The sequence below is a fragment of the Rhipicephalus microplus genome, chromosome 4 (genome assembly GCF_043290135.1).
Source record: "Rhipicephalus microplus isolate Deutch F79 chromosome 4, USDA_Rmic, whole genome shotgun sequence".
NCBI classification, from domain to species: domain Eukaryota; kingdom Metazoa; phylum Arthropoda; class Arachnida; order Ixodida; family Ixodidae; genus Rhipicephalus; species Rhipicephalus microplus.
Window position 1 is genome coordinate 217187236 of NC_134703.1, and position 20240 is coordinate 217207475.

General features: G+C 45.3%; 1 protein-coding gene across 11 annotated transcripts in view; it reads left to right on the plus strand.

Annotated features, from left to right (window-relative positions):
* Fas2 (neural cell adhesion molecule fasciclin 2) overlaps positions 1-20240 on the plus strand; it is a 335700-nt gene that overhangs the window by 230368 nt on the left and 85092 nt on the right. For 7 of the 11 annotated variants that reach the window (XM_037423629.2, XM_037423630.2, XM_075893992.1 and 4 more), the window contains exons 12-13: positions 1387-1579; positions 13882-13929. In XM_037423629.2, coding sequence (XP_037279526.1) covers positions 1387-1579; positions 13882-13929 — 241 coding nt within the window. Of the gene's footprint in view, positions 1-1386; positions 1580-13881; positions 13930-18274; positions 18500-20240 lie in introns of those variants that run through there. The other 4 variants (XM_037423632.2, XM_037423638.2, XM_037423634.2 and 1 more) reach the window with 2 other exon arrangements.

The following is a 20240-nucleotide window of genomic DNA, read 5'->3' on the forward strand; positions in this document are numbered from 1 at the left end:
TCGCAGCTGACAAGCACACAGCAAGCAAAGGTCACAAAACTTCCCATGCGAACTGACGGTCTCTTCCTGCAAATACAAAACTTTAAGACCCAACCACATCCACACCATTTTCGAGTCACGACGACAAGATACACTGTCGCTATAATTGTTGCAAAGGGCCATTTGTCGGCATCATGTCGCAGGTTTCTGGAAAACCAGAAAGGAATAACTTGTCGCCCCGAAAAGATAGTGACTATTTCCGCAAGAAAGTCCCCGATTCTTGCTTCTGTTGCAAGCGAGGTGGCCGTCGTGTGCTGTCGTTAATCTTGTTATCGACAATTTGTTTTGATTCTTTCGGTGGTAGCTTGCTGCAATGTTGGTTGCTTGCTACAATGTCAACGGTGGCGTCACAGTCGTGGTGCGAGGTTGCCACGAAGTTTGCAAACTGCGTCATGGTGTCGAAGCGCACGCTTCTAGGCGCCCGTCGCGATCACAGCAGATACCACTGTTGCGGTTAAATAATTGCTAGAAAAGATAACCGCGATACGCTTTTATGGCGTGCACGGGCGGCGCGAGAACAGCTTGAAGAAGACATTGCCTTCAACTACCGAACATCAAAGATGCTGAGCGACCTAACTTTTTTTGCATTATCTAATTTTTTGACTCATACCGAAAAGGTTCTCATAAAGTTTGCCCAGCATAATAAACGCACCCCCAACTTCGCTCTAATTTTTCGAGAAAAAGAAAGTTGCGGTGATTACGTGCGTAAATATAGCAAATAGAGTAAGCTGAGGGAGCACCACTGTCTCTTAAAGACTCCTCTTAATTACATCTTGCACGTCATTGTCGAAATTGGTAGTGCATTCCAGAGCTCTGCGAAACCACCATTCTTTTCTGGCGCCAAAACAAGATAACAAGAGAAATAATGGAAGCCTTCCATATCCACCAAAATGCTTCCATGTGCCTACCATCTATTAACAAGTGAAGTGTCTTACTTAGTGTCTTTGGCGCCGAGAACAGACGAGCGGCAGCCACGTGCATGCTTGGCATGAATGATGTCGTTTTTGCCCTCAATTGTTTCCTACTCATTTTTTTTTTAACCTCATGTGCCAAAGGTTGCATTTTTAATTTTGAGCTGGTATATGTCCCCCCAGTTGGATTGTGGTTTCATGCCTGAATTTTCATGTATAGGTGTGAGATAATACCTGGCCATCTTCTGTGAATAAACTTTAGTGTGAAGTAAGCGAGCGCTCGTTTGTGTAGTGTTTTTCTTGTATCTTGTTTGTCTTGCGCTCCTAAATACCCTCATGTTAAGCTCGCCCAAATATTGGTTCGCCCAAAAAAACTCTGCATGTAATCCTGTGGAAGAAACAGTTGATGTATGCAGTTGTATTGCATCCCGTACAGGTGGATAAGCGGCCAGGCAACAACTTTGTGCGTGCCGAAGATCCCAAGGTGATCCAGGTGAACGAGTGGCACAATGTTCCTCGGGTGGAACTGCAAGGCCTCAGTCCCGAAAGCTACTACCGAGCCGAAATCGAGGCCTACAACGACATCGGCTACAGCGAGCCTGAGAGTTTGGTCTTTCACACTGCCCGAGGTAAAAAAAAAAATGTTCATCAAATGCGATATGAGGGATATTGCTGGTATGAGGTATATGAGGGATATTGCTGAGGGATATAATATCAGCCAAAATTGTGCACAACTGCACCAATGTCGTGGGTTTGGGAGTGTTTATCACTGGCAGATGCCACGCCAGGATGTCAAAATATTGTGCAGGTTGTTGTCGGGCCACGTTAGTCTCAACCATGTACTTAAAATTATTTGGCTGAATGATTAGCGGTCGCCCTAGTGACAATGTAGCTTTTGTTGCACAAGTGACAAAGCGTGCTCTCCGCAACAGCTCGTGGTAGCGTGTAAGTGTTTCAATAGTCGCGCTGCACGTAATTAAAGCAATTCTCACTAATAAGTGCCCATGGGCCGCCATATTGTCTGTCACGTCTATTTCTAGGCATCGCAATCAAGTTTGCCGGGCTTCGCGTCCGCAGAAGAGCATGTGAATGCAGGAACGCGTTGACACTTTCTTTCGAACATACGTCATCTATGGACATTCTTCCAGAACAGCTTTTTTGTAATTCTTTCAACTAGCTCATTTGCGTTCGGAATCACTCTTGCCCTACATACCCCTAAAAGGTCCTGCTCTTTCGAGCACATGAGTGCAGGGATCTCGTTGTGAATGTTTCGCTTGCTTTTCTAAAAATGTCATCTCATTATTAAAAGCATGTCTCCTGGTCGGACCAGTCGCAATTCGGTTTTAATACGCGCATTTATCAGTAGTGGGCCCATCGCTTGTGGCCCTGGTGACAGAAGGCCTACTGTCAAACGGCTACCTTGTGTTACAAGTCCACCTTTCGCTTTCCATGGTCAATAGCTCACGCTTAAAAAGTATTAAACATCACGATATCACATTTACTGCTTCGTTCTGATGGGTGGGCGGCTTTGTCGCTGGTTCTCGCTGTCTCAAGGCATCATGAGACTGCTTGTAAACTTGTGCTATCAGCGTCTACTTCATGTTTAGAAGACTTCCAGCACGAAAAATCACTTTGCCACCTTGAGTTGGCCATAGTCCCTCTAACCAACGTTCTGTTGAGTTATGCGAGATTGGGTCAAAGGCACAATTTGTTAGTTTTGTTGAAGCTCTTAGCAATGTATGCAATACCAGCAAATTGCATTGTCATGAGAAGTGAGGCTTGACGTCATCCGAGAGGAGCAGTAGCAGTGGGGTTGGCGTTTTGAAGGTCTACGGAGTCACTGCATGCCCAAAAAATATGCTGCACGCTCTGTGTTCGAGATCCGCGCGGCGACTTGGATGACTAGGAACATCCGAAACACCTATAGCATGTCGAAGCACGTACAGTTTGAACGGCCCATATGACCGAACCCTCAAAATGGCACGACAACGGTGTAGCCGCCATGTGGATCAAGGCTCGGTGCATACCCCTATCACAAATGCGGCTGACTAATAGGTGGCCAGCGTGCGCGCACGCTTTGACCAATCAAGTGCGCGCAAACGACCTTTGGAAAAATATTGGTAGCATCACTCTCGCTGCACCGGGGCCATCTTTAAATAGGGAAAACACGCACGAAAAGGCAGCTTCAAAACAACACTAAGATGGCGGCGCCCAGTCACCGCGTTCACAAGTTACGAGCACGCAAACATCGAACATATTTAGCCAGTTTTCGCCTCTACGTAGACTCCACGAAGACTATTTGGCATCCACCTAGACATGTAAAACGCCATTTTCTTTTAAATATTTCTCTATTGAATACAGCTTTCAGTTTTCACCTGGAGATTATAAATTTTGGAGCTGTGCAATTCTACACTTTTTTAAAAATTCACTTTTTTTATGATTTTTCACCATTTCAAGATCCGTGTCACCTTTAAACAGGTTGCACTTCTAATGTGATGCACCTCCTCACTTGCACTTTGGGAACACCACAAAGTGGACTTTCCCCAGCAAAGAATGTTTTCTCTTGAGAACCGCCCATTTCTACCCTCTAGTTTTTCTAGAAGCATGTTCACTCCTCCGCATCCCAGAGAAATTTTGGGAGGACCACGAAGGTGGCTTCTCAAAGCACAATGCAAGAATGACACGCCTCATTGCATTTTCCCACTGGAAAGGAAAAACCAAACATAAAAAGGCAGCAATTAGTGCTGAACAAAAAAATTTTTTCCCCTTCAAAATGAAAAAAAAAGACCAAAAAAAATAATCAGTCAGGGGCACTCCTGACTGATTATTAGTGACGAGTGTTGCCTATAAGATATTTCAATAAATCGGCAGTCGCTGTTTTCTATCTCTCTTTTTTCGTACATCTTCATCTTTTCTCCTCTTTAAATCTATTCTGTCGTCATCGCTTTTCTATTTAATTCCAAATTTCGTGGCGGCTAGGGTTAATTCTGTGTAATTGCTCAAACTTGGGTAGTTGTATATCTATATGGTTATAGCGGCGATGCATGGCTGGCGTCCATAAGTGTCCTACCTTGCAGCATCCCCTTGTTGGGCTTGGTGGTGGGTGGCCACCATTGCCGCCGAACATTATATTCCATGTATGGCATACTTTTTTTCCCGACTCCCTTATCACCACTCCAAAATGTGGCTTACCGAAGAACAGGTTGTGCTTTTCCTACCAAAGCAATCTTTCCTCAAGTATCATGTATTACATAGCCAGAAAAAAAATAAGACTGTCCGATCGATTTCACCTTTTTCTTGTATCGAAAACCCTCACGGAAGCAATTGACCCAGGATATAATGTCACCAAGATGGGAAGCGGCGACCTCCTTCCGAAGGTTCGCGACAAGCTTCAGTATGACAGTCTCTCAAAACTTGTAGCATTCGGGGACGTCCCAGTATCAGTAGGCCTTCATAGATTCATGAAGACAGTTCGCAGCATCATTTCAGATGATGATCTTCTTGAACTCTCAGAAAGTGAGCTATTAGAAGGCTGGCAAAATCTAAATATAGTCAAGGTTAAGAGCATTACTATACGATGAGACAAGAAAGAACCATTCACCAAACACATAATTATCACCTTCGGTACTAGTGACTTACCAGAATGAATAGAAACCGCATATTGCAAGCTACGTGTAAAACCATGTATTCCTATACCTCGTCGATGTTTCGAGTGTCAACGTTTCGGGCACGGATCGCAAAGTTGCAGAGGGCGCACCGCTTGCGCAAAGTGTGCATCCATTCAACACATATATCCGAGGAATCCGATGAACTCTCGTGTGTATATCCTAGATTTTGTAACTTGTTTTTGGAAATAATAAAACTTGAAAACTTGAATGCACCTCAGAAGCAACTCATTGTTCAAACTGTGAAGGAGATCACCCTGCCTACTCACGATCATGCCCCATATGGGAAAAAAGAGAAAAAAAGTAGAACTCAAGGTCAAATTCAATCTGTCATTCCAAGAAGCACGTAAACGTTTCGCACTGCCCAACTCCTCTTATCCCTCCTTCGCAGATGTGACGCGCCGAGGCGCCGCGCCACATGTTTCTGCACTTGCGGATGTCACACAGTGTGTGGCTGCAGTCGTGCCACCGGTGCCCCCGGCTGGAGCAGCCTGTACTGCTCCACCACCTGACAAACAGGGTCGGCAGACCCCCGTGTCTGCTGACTCTGACCACTGCAAGCGCACTTAAGTTCCAAAGTTCTGTGACCATGCCTGCCAAGCAGGCACCATCCGCTACCTCACAAGAGCCGATGGATACAAGTCCCACTTCTCTGGCGCCTAAGACGCCATAGGAGAGGGCTAAAAAAGGAAGACTACAGATTACAGGGTCTCCTAAGGACCCTGTAATCTAAGGCAACACTTTTTGTACACACAGCACCACAGAACCTAAAAATGACACAAATATTACGGTGGAACGTCGGAGGACTGCTGAAAAACCTCGACGATGTTCAAGAACTTTTATACAAACAAACACCAAAAGTGCTGTGTGTACAAGAGACACACTTGAAACTGAAATACACAGACTTTCTATGCTATTTCGTTACGTTTCTAAAGGATCGGAACGATGCAGTCGTGTTTTCCGGTGGTGTTGCCATTGTTGTGGATTCAGGAACTGCCTGTACACATTCACCACTTCAGACGTCTCTTGAGGCAGTAGTCAGTCGAGCCGTTATATTGAACAAACTGGTCACAATTTGTTCTATTTATATACCTCCTCAGCACCAACTTAGTAAACAAGAATCCCAGGAAAAAATTGATGAACTTCCAGAACCGTATCTTCTCCTTGGAGATTTTAACGCACATAGCAGTCTGTGGGGTGACTCGCGCTGCGATGTACGTGGTCGTCTGATTGAATAGTTTCTTCCCCTCTGGCGGATGTCTCCTCAATAAGAAAGAAGCAACATATTATAGCCTCGCTAACAATACCTACTCGTCAGTCGACCTAAGCATTGTATCTCCATCGTTCTTTCCCTTCCCACTGGAAAGTTGTCAATAATCCTTTTGGAAGTGACCCACTATCCTGTAGTTCTGAGCTCAGCATTACAAAATGAATGCCCTCCACACCTTCCCAAATGACTGATAGAAAAAGCCGATTGGGACCAGTTTTTTACAAGGTTGCTATAAGTTGGACTGACAATAGCGGTTGTAGTTTAGATGCAGCTGTAGCTGTAGAATACTTTACTCTTTTTCTTATTGAAGCCGCAGCTAAGTGCATTCTGCAAACATCTGGACTGGCCTGAAAACGACGCGTTCCCTGGTGGAACAATGAGTGCCGCAATGCTCGCAAACAACAAAACAGGATGGAGGCTGCTTCGAGACTCACCAACCGCTGAAAATCAAGTCTCAAGGCAGGAGAACACGTCAACTGACCGGGAGGGAGAGCTGGCAGAAGTTTTTATTTGGAATCAACTCATATACGCATGAAGCAAGAGTCAAAAGCATGGTCCGTAGGGTAGTAGGGTGAGAACCACATCCTCTTCCTCTAGTAAACACACAAGGCAACGGTTTGGAAGACCAAGCAAACCCTCTATGTGCACACTTCGAACAGGTCTCCAGCTGATCCCATTACAGTGCAGCGTTCCAAAGGTACAAAGCAAGAATAGAAAAACAGAAAATAGAACACAAATCCACAAGCAATGAGGCATACTATGCATCTTTCGCCTTAGCTGAGTTGCAAGTATTGTTGAACTGCTCTAACAGAACTGCCCAAGCGCCGGCCATATATTCCACGAAATGCTCACACGTCTACCTAGTGAAACCCAAAAAGTTCTTTTTCTTTGTATAATGTCATTTGGTTTTCCGGTGAGATCCCCTCCACCTGGAAAGCAGCAGTCATTATTCCGGTTCCTAAACAGGGCAAGGAGCTATGTTCAGCATTAAGTTACAGGCCCATAGCATTGAAGTGTTGCCTTTTCAAGGTCTTTGAGAAAATGATAAACAGGCGCCTGATGCACATTTTTGAAACTAATGGCCTACTTGACCCTTGCCAGTGTGGGTTTCAAAAGGCTCGGTCCACCACTGACTACCTCGTCCATATCGAGGCACAAATTCGCAACGCTTTTGTTCATAAGTGATGTTTTTTTTTTCTGTGTTCCTCAATACGAAGAAGGCCTATGACACGACGTGGTGCTTTGGCATACTCCGGGACTTGTCACATTTTAGTGTGCGGGGCAGGATGTTCGCAATAATGGAAAGCTACCTGTTCAACCAGACATTCCATGTCCGAATTGGCACTGTCTTATCTCGAATATTTGTCCAAGGAACAGGAGTGGTGCCACAAGGAGGTGTTTTAAAGTTGCACACTTTTCATGGTCAAAACGAATTCCTCGCACCTGTCTCTCCCACGCAATATTTTTTGCTGCACATATGTCGATGATGTACAGGTTGGTTTCAAATCGTGCAATCTTTCAATGTGCAAACCTCAGGTTCAACTAGGTTTCAACAAAGTTTCTCAATGGGCAGATGAGAACAGCTTTAAACTCAATGTGCAAAAAAGCACATGCATCTTGTTCTGCCAAAGGAAGGGCCTCCATCCCTACCCCAACATTAACCCGCACGGTCAACATCTGTCTGTGAAGACCGAGCATAAGTTCCTAGGTCTAATATTAGATACAAAACTAACCGTCATCCCACACATCAAGTATTTAAAAGACAGGTGCTTAAAAATGAATATTTTGAAAGTGTTGTCACGCACTACATGGGGCTGTGACAGAAAATGTCTGATGAATTTATGTAAAAGCCTCGTACGCACGCGCCCAGATTACGGTGCCATAATCTATCAGTCTGGGACACCATCAGCCTTGAAGATTCTCGACCCTGTCCACCACCTAGGCATTCGCTTCTCTATGGATGCTTTTCGAACTAGCCCTATAGAGAGTCTGTACGTAGAATCAAATGAATGGTTGCTCTTTCTGCAGAGATGTTACATGTCTTTTACATACTATCTCAAGGTTAACGTAGACGAGGAACATCCGAGTCACTCCACAATTAATGACGTGTCGAATTCTACATTGTTCAATAACCGTCCTTCGCTGAGACAGCCCTACTCACTCCGTGCCAAGAGGCTTCCTGAGGAAACAGCTGTGCGACTTGTAGAACACCGTTTGATGGCTCCAGCAGTATATCCACCACCGTGGAAGTGGCAAGTTATAGACTGCGATCTATCTTTCGTGGAACTCACTAAACAGGCACCTACTGTACGTATGCGCACACACTTCCTCGAACTCCAACACAAGTACACTTGCCCAGAATTTTTCACAGATGCTTTAAAGTCTCACACTGGTGTGTCCTATGCAGCTGTTGGCCCATCCGTCTCTAACTTTAGTATTCTGCACTCCAAAACCAGCATCCTCACTGCAAAGGCTCACGCGGTATCTTTGGCTGTGAAGCATGTTAAAGAACTGCAACTACAACGTGCGGTAATGTACACAAATTCGCTGAGCGTAGTAACGGCTTTGAAAACTCTGCAAAAACATAAAAATCCTGTTTTTGTGTCTCTGTACTCTCTGTTATGCAAGATCTATGCTCTCAAACGACATGTTGTTGTGAGCTGGATGCCAGGGCACCGTGAAATCGCTGGAAAAATGTTGACGAATCGGTTAGCCGTCAAGACGACGCCCAATACATCAGTAGCTGTCCCTGCACTTGAGCTGAAAGCTTTCCAACGACGTAAGCTCAGGGCATGCTGGCAGCGCCTATCGGATAGGCAGACAGAAAAAAAACTGCATGTTGTGAAACCGAGAATTGGAGACTTACAAGGCTACATATAGGACACACACACTCGACACATTTATACCTTCTGTTTGGTGGTGATGCACCATTGTGTGGAAGATGTGGAGAACCACTCACAGTTCTCCACATCCTCGTCGAGTGTAGTGATTTAGATGCCCTCAGAAAGAAGCACTTTTTACTGCCCTATGGACAACAGACACCCTTGCATCCATCATTGTTCGTCATTAGTGAACCCCTTTTCACACATAAATCATTGCTGGCATTTTTAACAGACGTACATACTTTTAGCATCATATACCCAGGCACTCCGTAGCACGACATCTGAAGAGAGGTCGCTGCCGTGGTGGCTACTTCTTCATCATTGTTTTCCTGTATCACGACGTTTCGCCATTCACTCTCACTTCACATAATTCACGTCAATGACATGGTCTTAATGCTTCTATGTTTTTACCCGCGTTAGCACAAGGAATTTTAAAGCCCTTTTACAGCCATCTATCATAATCATTGCTCGCATCACTTGTCCATTGACCTGGCACTCTTTGGCCATCAAATGGCCCTTGTGCCATAAAACAGCGCACATTATCATAAGATATTTTAATTTGGTTCTAAAGTAAAGGTGCATGCTCGTCCGAGTATTCAGACGCAAACAACATTTTCTGTGGTTCGACGTTGACAGGCGGTACTCTTGGGACACAGCAGAAGTCATGAAAGTATTGTCGACGTCAGAGAACACTTGCAGTGCACAATACCCCAACTGGCACCCGGCGAGGACTGTTGTTTGTCGCCCCTCTCGCTTTTACGTTTTTTATTCCTTTATATCAACTCTGTTGAAGAGCGACTGTGCCACATATTAGGGGCGAAGCTCCTTAGGGCGTGGGCTGTGCGTCCCCTGTAGTCTGTATGTAGCCACCTCTAGTTTAGTTCTTGCAGTGTTCACTAGATGGCGGTACCGTCCCCTGTATGTAGCCACCTCTAGTTTAGTTCTTGCAGTGTTCACTAGATGGCGGTACCGTCTCCTGTATGTAGCCACCTCTCGTTTAGTTCTTGTAGTGTTTACTAGATGATGGTACTTGTAGCTGATGATGAAAAGATGCAAGATGTTATAAACTAGAAAGCGGTACTTGTAGTTGATGAAAGACGCGAGATCTTATAAAATAGGAATGATGTCACATATGGCGCGTGTCATTGGTTGAAGGCAATCGTTCGATTTAGTGCGGCGACGTACGCTAGGGAGAGCGTTGTAATAAAATCCGTTCGCTGTTGGCGCGCGCTCGGAGTCGCCGGATGGATAAGGCTGCACAGCGGAGAGAGCACAAGGCGGCAGCAGCGCGCGCTCGCAGACAGAATCCCGATGTGCGAGTGCGCGAGGCAAGGGACATCGCAAGCCATCCATCGTCTAAGAACAAATAAAAGTTGATTTGTCTTTACATGATGATCGACTGGGCGAATTACACGGAAGATTCACAGTTTACCGATGAATCCCTCCGGAGCTTTGCCCATTCATCATCATTCACCCCGTGAATATGCCGTAATTTTTTTTTTTGATCAACTGTCCAAAACGAGGGGGTACGCTTGTTTGATGTTATTAGTAGCAATAAAAAGCTGCACCAGAGGGGGCTGCATATGACAGGTATGCTTTTCCTTTTTACTGAGGTGGACATGCTAGAAGCAGCCACATGTTTCAGTCTTCGCCGCCCGCAGGTCCCCCTCGTTGGAAACGGCACGTTCAGCACCACTTAAGCTTCAGTGCACGTAGTCTCGGAAGCTGCCCCGCTGTGGGGCGCTAGTTTCTTACGGTATCTAAGTGTATTTCGAAATGACGTTAATTTGTTCTGAATTAACAATGTTAGGATTAATTCATGATGCATTAGAGCCTTCATGATTCAATTTTGGCATCATCATGTGCAGGGCTTTAAATTGCAGTAAAAAATCGCAAACAAAGCTTTAACTGTTGAGAGTCCTTTAAAGACTAACTCCGGCGATTTTTTTACTATGTCAGGATAACGATGCTTTTGTGTTTCTCAGACACTCTTCTCACGCGCCCGATAGCTGAGATGTGAAAAAAATTGAAAATAATTTTAATTACAAAAAACAGCAATAAAATAACCAAAAAAAAAACTGAGTGTGCTTCCACGTGCGATGTAAAAATTTGTCTAACTTTGCCCGAAACTTGCCTGATTGTGCATAATGCTTGCCAGATGGCACTACCTGTTTACGCCGTTCGCGGCGATCGGCAAAAACGCTTATGCTGTTGTGGTGAATATAAGGCGAATCGTGTGTGGCTCACAACACAACACCACTTGGCACCTATCGCACGCCCACCAACACGAAAAAGGAAATTGCACGCTCAACCAAGTAAGCGCCGGCCAAACCCACACAATCCATAGTAGCCAAGTAGACGCTGCAGTGACACATCAGTTCATCACTTCTGCCAGGCAAAATTCAATGTCGCACGCACATTGTTGCCATTAATTCTGGCAAGCAAGGTGAGTGTTTCGAGGCAAGCTATAAAATTAATTTGAAAGGAATCTGCGAAACTCTCTATCCTGCAATATTGCATGAGTGGCGGAAACGTGCAAATGAATGTACCCAGTGAATTTCATTGAGATCCATTGACCTTGAAAAGTCGCTGGAGTTGGCCTTTAAGCATGTTCAATACATCATAGTGGAAGAATGAGCATTTGGCATGACGAATTGCTTCCTGATAAGCACTTTCAGCAGCATTGCATCTATTTAATGCAGTGTTTCTCAAAAGGGGGTTCGTGCATCCTACAGCCGCGAAGCCCTCACCCGCTTTTTTTACGTTTTTTTTATTCTTTTATATATGCAACTCTGTTGAAGAGCGACTGTGCCACATATTGATAAACTGTCCAAAACGAAGGGGTACGCTTGTTTGATGTTTTTAGTAGCAATAAAAGGCACTTGGTTTCATGATTCAGTTGTGTTAATTTACCTATGCACCCCCCCCCCCCCCCCCTTCCTTTCAAGGGGTCCCCAATCACTTCAACTAGTCCACAAAGGGTCCCCGACACATCCATGGCTGAGAACCACTGATTTAATGTATCGGGTGTGTTACGTGGCATGGCTGTGTGGAGCAGATGTTTCTCTTTGTTTTCTAGTCATCTCAGTGCTTTATTGAGCCAGATTTTGGCATATTTGGAAAAATTCTTAATTAGGAGAATGTACTAATTTGGGAAATTGTTTAGTTTCTCTTCAAAGATGGGTCATTTTTTGCCCACTTTGAAAAGCAATATAAAACTGCTCCAATTCATGAACGTTTGGATGCTCTCATGGTCACCCCCTTAACTTGGCGTAAACCAAAATTAACAAGGGAGGGTAAATGGTTTGATGAATATGACGCGCTGGTCATGACATGAATAATGGCACAATCCCATTGCATACGTCATCAAACACTTTCCGCCAGACAGTGGCACATAGCTGGTATGCGGGTTGTGCCACTGTTGATTGCCACTTAGTATATACCCAGGAATGACGAGAACACTCAAGGGCAATTTTAACGCGCGAGCGTTAAGAAATACCCGACATCAGTAGCGTCGACTCGATGAATGCAAAGAATAAATATCGGGGCCCTATCTGGAATCAAACCGAAGCATTCTGCGTGGCAAGAAGCATTTTACCACAGAGATACGCCAGGTCTCGGAACTACTTTCAAATAGACACTAATCTTCGTGAAACGTCAATACAGCCGAAACCCGCAATAACGAAATCGCCGAGGAAACCGAAAAATTTCGTTTTTGCAAGAGTTTCGTTGCCGTGAGTGTGAGACATAAAAACGGTGATACGGCCGGCAGAACGAAAATTTATTGCCAGAAGTCGGCCAACTTACTTTGCCGACCTTTGCCATGCAACAAATTCAAAGCTCTTCTTTCGCACTGGAAAAAGTAGTCTATTGCTACGTCGTTGTCGTGTGCTCTGAAGAAGGAGCGAAGGGTGTTCAGCGCAGCCAAAACAACCCGCGGGTAGGGTTTCTCCGCGTGCGTCTCTTCTTGTTCCTCGGTATCGTCAGCTTCGCGCACCCTTTCGATAATGACCTCGTCGGTCACTTCCTCGTACACAACTACGTCGTCATCGGCGCGAATGAACGCATCAGCGGTGAGTTCATCTGGGATGTCGATGGCTCGAAGTTCCTTTCAGCCGTTGGTCAGGGATAGAAGCACTGCACTGTCACCACTCTAGTTGTCAAGGGCGCCTTCATCCAAATCTTAGTCTGGTGAGGCCGAAGCGCGATCTGTGCGTGATGCTTGCACGGTGGTGGTGAAGCCCGCGTGATCATTTGCCATCGCCTGATCATTTGCCATCGCAGCATGATCATTTGCCATCGCCTGCTGCAGTGTGGCCAGGCTTGTTGCCGGACACAGACCCCATCGCCGATTTAGGTAACAAAAATTGCGGTACCCACGCTAGCACAGCAAAAGCAGACGTTTACAAGTTTTGAGTGCACATAACACGCATACCACCATATTTTCGACAGTTAATCTTTGGCGGGAGGATAAAATAAGGCCCGCACCGTGGTATAAAATTCGTTAATGCGGGATCGCTGTCCAAGAACATTTCATTGCTGCGAGATACGTAATACACGGGCTTCTATGAACGTTCGCCGGGGATCTGGAAATATTTCGTTGCTGTGGGGATTTCCTACTCGTGGGGTTTCGTTATCGCGGATTTCGACTGTAGTAGTTGCAGTGCTGCGTACCCAATTTTATAAACTTTACTTATGTACTCCTTTGATACAGCTGTCCTGTCGAGTTAACGACAATTGTGATTAGTTGCTATGCGCTGAAGTTGTTTTACGTAGAAGTGTCGAGGGCCAACATCCTCGCGAGCATCAGTGCTTCATATCAGCTCCTGGTGTTTCTAATGTGCATGTTCCAATTGGCATCGATGCGCAAGTGCAAACAACTGGTTATATAAACATCTGCAACTCTGCAACATATGCTGGTGCGTGCAACATATGCACATATATTTAGCGTCATTTCGTCACGTGTCACACAATAAAAAAATTGCAACACGGTCATTTTCCCTCCGCATGCTTCGCATAACGTCGATTCCCAGATACATGGGATCTGCTGAATTTTTTTTTCTGTTTCTTTAAACTCGCTTGTGTAATATTTTATTTGTTATTAAACTTCTCAGCCCAAAAACTTCCGACAACTAACACAAGAGACGAGGACGAGCGCAGGGGTGAGTACGTGGTTTCTTGCACTTTTTCACTTTTTGGTTTTGTGTGTTTTTTGTTTATGCTTAAGCAAGTCATCTTATCGTTTGTTTTTTTTTGTAACACATATCTGTGCATCGTAGTAGTAATAAATTAGTTGAAAGTCTGTGCTCGTTGTCGTAAGTTTTTGCGCTGAGAAGTTTAATAATGAATTTCCAACTAGCCCAATCCCACACTTTACTAATTTTATTTGCTTAATAATGTTGTTAACATACATTACAGGAATGGAAATACTATCAATAGGTACAATGCAAACAAAATCACATGCACAAGATAAAGATGGAGATAATAATTATGAAAGAATTCTCTCTTGCAAAGCCTGTATATTTATTAATATTTTGTTTACTTAATACTACCATTTGGGCACGTATGATTTATATTGTTGGAGTGAACATCGGACTGTGTAGTCAGCACAATATTGAAAGAGCACATAACTTTAGTAGGCAAGTTAAAGGTACAAACAACTGCTCAGAACACGAATAGTGATAACTCCAATAATAGAAAGATTGTATTGGCTCAAGGAAGCCCTGTTTTTTTTTGTGCATAAAATGCAGATTTTATATTAAAATTTTTTTTATTAGTCATATTGCTCTGCCGCGATGGTTTAGTGGCTAAGTTACTTGACTGCTGACCCGCAGGTCGCTGGATCCCAACTGCGGCGACTGCATTTTCGTTGGAGGCGAAAATGCTGTAGACCCGTGGGCTCAGGTTTGGATGAATGTTAAAGGGCCCGTAAACCACCGCAAACCATCGTGTGCAGAATGCTGTCGCGATCAACTACTCTACACATGGCAGGGCTTCGAGCCGCCGGCGAGGCACAAATTTCAAGAAACAGTCCCTCCTTCGTTCTGGGCCTTTCGGGCCTCCACATGATGTGTCGTGCCACATCTGTGATGCGCTGAGCCAAATATGGCAAATATGCTGTCATTTGTCGAGCAAGAGCCTAAGACTTCCGGTCAGTTTGCAAGCAGCGATCCCCGCTGCGTGTTGTGGTTTGTCGTGTTGCTCGTGTGCATGCAACACGTGTGGGGCATGGCGTATCCCCATGCGGGTCCATCACATTTGCGATCCTTTGAAGGCGTGTGCGCAACTCGGGGTTCATACTGGCACGATTACGGCAGCCACGGTTCGCCAACAAGCTTGCAGCTACAGCGCAACTGACGGAGTGGACAGCTAAAGTAGCGGCAACCGGAAGTAGAGGGTGTTTCAAGCAGCGCGTCAGTGATGACTCATGCTACGCGGGATTAGAAGGTGCATGAGAGGAACAGCACTCGGCAAGAGGGCAAACCGACATGGGAGAGAATACCAGTAGAGGGAAGTGTTGGAGAGAGCGAAAGGTGTGGTCGTCACGGTTTCAATAGTCAAACGCGTCTAACTCTGCTATTAGTACAGTCAAACACTGTTAAATCGAGCCCACATATATCTAATTTTTCGGTATATCGAACTCTCAAGTTATTCCCTTGAAATTCATTTGTAAAAGTATAGAAATCTGCACGTTTATATCAAACAGTACTTTTACCTGCCTCCGGATACATCAAACGCCGCGCGAACTGAAAGGTGCGCTTTGACACATGCCTCCCCCCTCTGCGATCTCCGCGACAGCGTGGCCTTGGGCGCGAGTTGGAAGGCATGCTTTTCACACTTGCTGGGCAGCGCCCAGCCACCTCCGCACGGCACCGCGTTTCCGCCGAAACCCGAAATGCTCAAAAAATGGTAAGGACGAGAGGGCTCAAACTGCGCGATCTCTAACTTGCGGAACGGCTTTTTTTTTTTTTCATTTCTCTTTCGTCATGCTTTTTCCACGTACACGTGGGCTAGGAAAGCGGGAACGAAGGAGCCGACGTCCTCCTGCTGTCGCCTTTTCTTTCATTTTTTGTTGCTGTTTTGTGAGGTTTGATCAGCCAACCACAGCTCGCATTTTTTGCTGTTGCCCTCACAAGTAGCCATCGCCTCGCGAGCGTTTTGTTGCTCTCGAGCTGTCGCGTCGCCTACATAGCACCGCATCTGTAGCATTTTTCTTCTGCGTGCGTAGTGTGCAAAGCCGCTGCTGACTCCTTGAATCATCGACTTCTGGTGTAGGAATGGCCAGCGTCGGGAGGCGCAAGACCCTTGACATTGCGACGTAGTTGCAGGCTGTTCAGCATGTTGAGGCGGGCGAGAAATGTCCAACCGTCGGCGATGACTTCGGGATACCACGGAGCACTCCGAGTACCTTGTTAAAAACAAGGCAGAGATCAAGGCAAAGGCGGCGGAGTGAACATCGGGAACCTGTCACGTGCATGCTTCTGCCCATGGGAATGTAGAAAAGGCACTCTATGCCTGGTTTTGAGATCTGCACGCGAAGCACATTCCGGGGGATGTCCCGATGCTGATCACCAAGCCCAAATGGTTTGCCGCTGTACTCGGTGAAACAATTTCGGCGACACCAGCGAGTGGCTTTACCGATTTAAGCAGTGCTACAACATTTTTGGCAAAACCATTTCTGGCAAAAGCGAAGCTGTCAGCAGCCAAGACATCCAGCAGTCGATGACAAAGGAGTGGCCGAAAATCTCTGCGGAGTTTTCGCCCGCAGAGATCTTTGATGCCTGGCGAGACGTGAAGACGGACACAGTGGTCAATTGTTTCCGCGAGGCAGGCTTTGAGACAGCTGAACTTGCGGAAACCGATGAAGACGACGACGAGCGCATAGACGACACATTTCGCAAGTTGTGATAATATCGAGACTAGCATCTTCAACACTTCAAAAACGAAGAAGCGGGCCAAGGTTAGCGATTTTTTTTCACGCAAATTAACCATTCTGTTATGGCATGTATGCGGAATTAGTTGTCATTCTTGAATGGACCTATTGTAGGTGATTATCTGCTACAGGTAAGCTCTCGGGGCCTCAATTTTTTTATGTCGAATTTTTCATATATCAAACTAATTTGGGATCTCCTTCGATTTCGATATATCCATGTTTGACTGTACTGCACTGTTTCAAAAGATTCTCACAGCCCTGTGTTCGACGTACACATGTGCACAATTTTCCCACTGCAACTGAATTTCGACCTCTGGGTGGCTTGCGGGCCCTTTAAAGAACCCCAGGTGGTCGAAATTTCCAGAGCCCTCCAGTACGGCGTCTCTCATAATCATATGGTGGTTTTGGGAGGTTAAACCCTACATATCAATCATCAAATCACTAGTCATGCAAAATCCTGTTGGTATCACACGCAGCAAAAAGGCAAAGCTGCATATGTTTCCATGACCTTTTATGTGTGTCGCAGTTTCTGTATTAGTGTTGAAATACAGCAAAGTTTTTTTTTTTTTTCAATCTTTTTTGACAAAGGCAGATATGCCTTCACATTGACAAATGATCATAAGCGGCAGCACGATAGTTGTTGAATTGAGAAAGTGCCAGGAGTGCCTAGCTCGCCAAGGTGGTAAAGGGAGTTCATGGACTGCCAGACATTTATAAATGGTTGAAAATGTCAAAATGAAATTAGTTGACTAAAATCGCATTCGCGCCTCTAAAAGCACAACATTGATCGTAAGGAAGAGTTTTTAAGGAGAGCTGTTGCCTTTAAGTGTTGCTCGAAGAGTGACTTTTTTAGAGGCTTCTTGCATCGAAATATTCTGTTTTCAAAGCATCATGGAGTCTTCATCCACTGCAAATTTAGCCACTACTGAGGTGGAGTTTCTCGCAGCAGGAAAAATCATTCTCCATCCCTTTAACTCTGAAAAATGCAAATTGAAAATAACAAATGGTTGTGGTACATAAATGCCAAGAGTTCATGCAACAACTTTCAGACATGGCAAATAAGCATGGTCTTCAAGTTGTGCGCACAACAAAGTGAAATGTTGCTTTTAGTTGCTTCCTGCCCTCTTTTGCAGCCTCTGAAGCACTTGAGCTCTGTTTTATTTCATTTATGCTGGAGTGAACGGGATGATTGCTGAATAGATTGCTTAACATGTGGTCACTTCAGATTGCCCATTGGTGGGTGGCTAGAGTTCACAGGGATGCGCAGAGTTCACAGGGATGGCACATGTTTCATTGCAGTAGAAACTGATAACTGATGATAATACAGTAACGTCGAGTTTTACGTGGAGATTGTCGAGGAGGCGTTTTCAATGCCAGACACAAAAGGGATCCTTGTGCGCTGAAATGTGACCTGCTGTGCCCAGAAAAAAAGCTTGTACTTCTAGTGCCTACTAAGCACTCTGTCCTTTCATTTTGCACTGTTGCGGTGACAAGCCTTCTCTGAGCTTTGAAACTTGCCTCACACTTGCCATCTCTCTCTCTCTCTCTCCCCACGCACTCTCTCTCCTGGCTAGACCCCTCCATTCAAACACCAGTGATCCCACCCAACTTTGCTGGTACATATCACATTTCCTACTTATCTCTTTTTCTGTGACTCCAATTGCAAGACCGTGTTGCATGAGCATGTCGCCTGTTCCGCTTGCCAATGGTTATCGCACCCACTCTCTGCCTTGCTTGCCTCACACTTTGCATGGCTTAGTCACATGGTCTGAGCTGTGTGTCTGCTGTACATCCAATAGTTGACCTAGCACCATTCAAACTGTCTGCATGATTGTACCAACTATTAAAGCTTGACTTTATTCAGAATTTTTCTTACAGAATCGGGATATAAAAATGCTTGGATAAGTGAGTAGTTTTAGTGTCCTTCATGAGAGGACATAACTCTACCATGGGTTAGCAGTATGGTTCTATGGCTGGTCACAAGGACAGTTCATGGTGGCACTATTAAGGGCGAGAATCTAAATGCACTAATGTCTTTTTTTTTCTGTTATCATGCTCCTGCTAGCTGTGCAGAATATTCGTGCAAGACAGTGCCCATGGACCTATGCTATGCTGTGCTGAGCATCTGGTGTTGGTTGCCACATTTAGACACTGCTTCGGCATTCTGAAGGAGTTAAGAAAGGGAAACAAGACAACCACCGTTTCGTAACACGAAGCCATAAGAGATTTCTCGGAGAGAAAAGCTTCTTAGTTGCAGAAAAATACGTTTTGGTCCAGGGTTCGATACCGGGACCAACGCCTTTCAAAATCAGAACGGATTAGTAATACTTGAGTACATGTGCTTAGAGTTGTCTATGAATTCGCCCTCGCGCTGTCAGTTGCTACCTTATTGGTTAGCTCAATTGAAAAGCTTGTAAATTCGAATTTCTGGGGACCGGAAAAAATGTCTGAATTATCGAATGGTCGAAATGAAGACAATAAATTGAGTTTTTTTCGCAAAGTAATCGCGGATGCTCATCTGTTTTCGAGCGGACATTTTCTCGGACAAAATTTTTCCGAACCTGTCAAGGTACTCAGCAGCTCGCATGCTGTCTGCAGTGTCAAAACGAAATTCGTCAAGGTCGACGAGGGCCACTGCGGCTTCTTTCACAGTATGAGGCGGCCTCATGGTGTGGCTGCTCCTCTTCAGGCTCTTCGTTCTCGGATTCCTCGCCATGCATCACTTTTTTGACAATTCGCTCATAAGTTAGGGAGCCAGTAATGCTATTATCAATGCCGATATAATTGTCGAGTGTCACCGCATCTGGAATAACACTTCCAAAATCCCGGCCGTCATCGGCACCATTGCCTAGCGACACTTTGACCACTGCGGCGTTGCTGTAGTCTAGTACAACAAAGCCACAGTGCCTGAGACAGTTTGCAATGACTTGGAGATGATTTGGACTCCAACCAAAAGTTTTTGAAGAAAGCCGACGTTTCAAAACCGACTTGGTTCCTTTTTCAGGGGTGACTGCAGGACTACGTAGCAGCGCCGTCTTCAAAGCACTGGCGGGGCGGATAATGACCCCCCCTTTCTCTCGTTTTGCCGTGGAGCGCAGTCCATGTGTATACACTGAAGGAAGGTATCCAAGAGAGTGGTTGATGTTATGGGCTGTTTTCTGTATGTCCTCTGAAGGTTACTACTCGAGTCGTGGCACATACAAAGGACAGCCCATAACATCAACCGCTCTGTCAGAGCCCTTCCCCCAGTGTAGACTGTGTTCATAGTTTCATACCGAACTAAACAGACTTCTGTCTAATGTTTACATTCAAGTTTGCAATGGCTTGTGCACGCATGTTTTTCCCCACATATGCAAGAATGCTAACTGCGCTTAACTGAGCTCAGGAAACTCGCGTTGTATTGTTTGCCGATGTCATGACACAGGAGCATCCTACCAACACGCACCCATGGTACCGTATTTACTCGATTCTACCGCGCCCTCGATTGTAACGCGCACCCGATTTCCGCGACGAAAAAAAAAAAAAGTAGGAGATCGATTG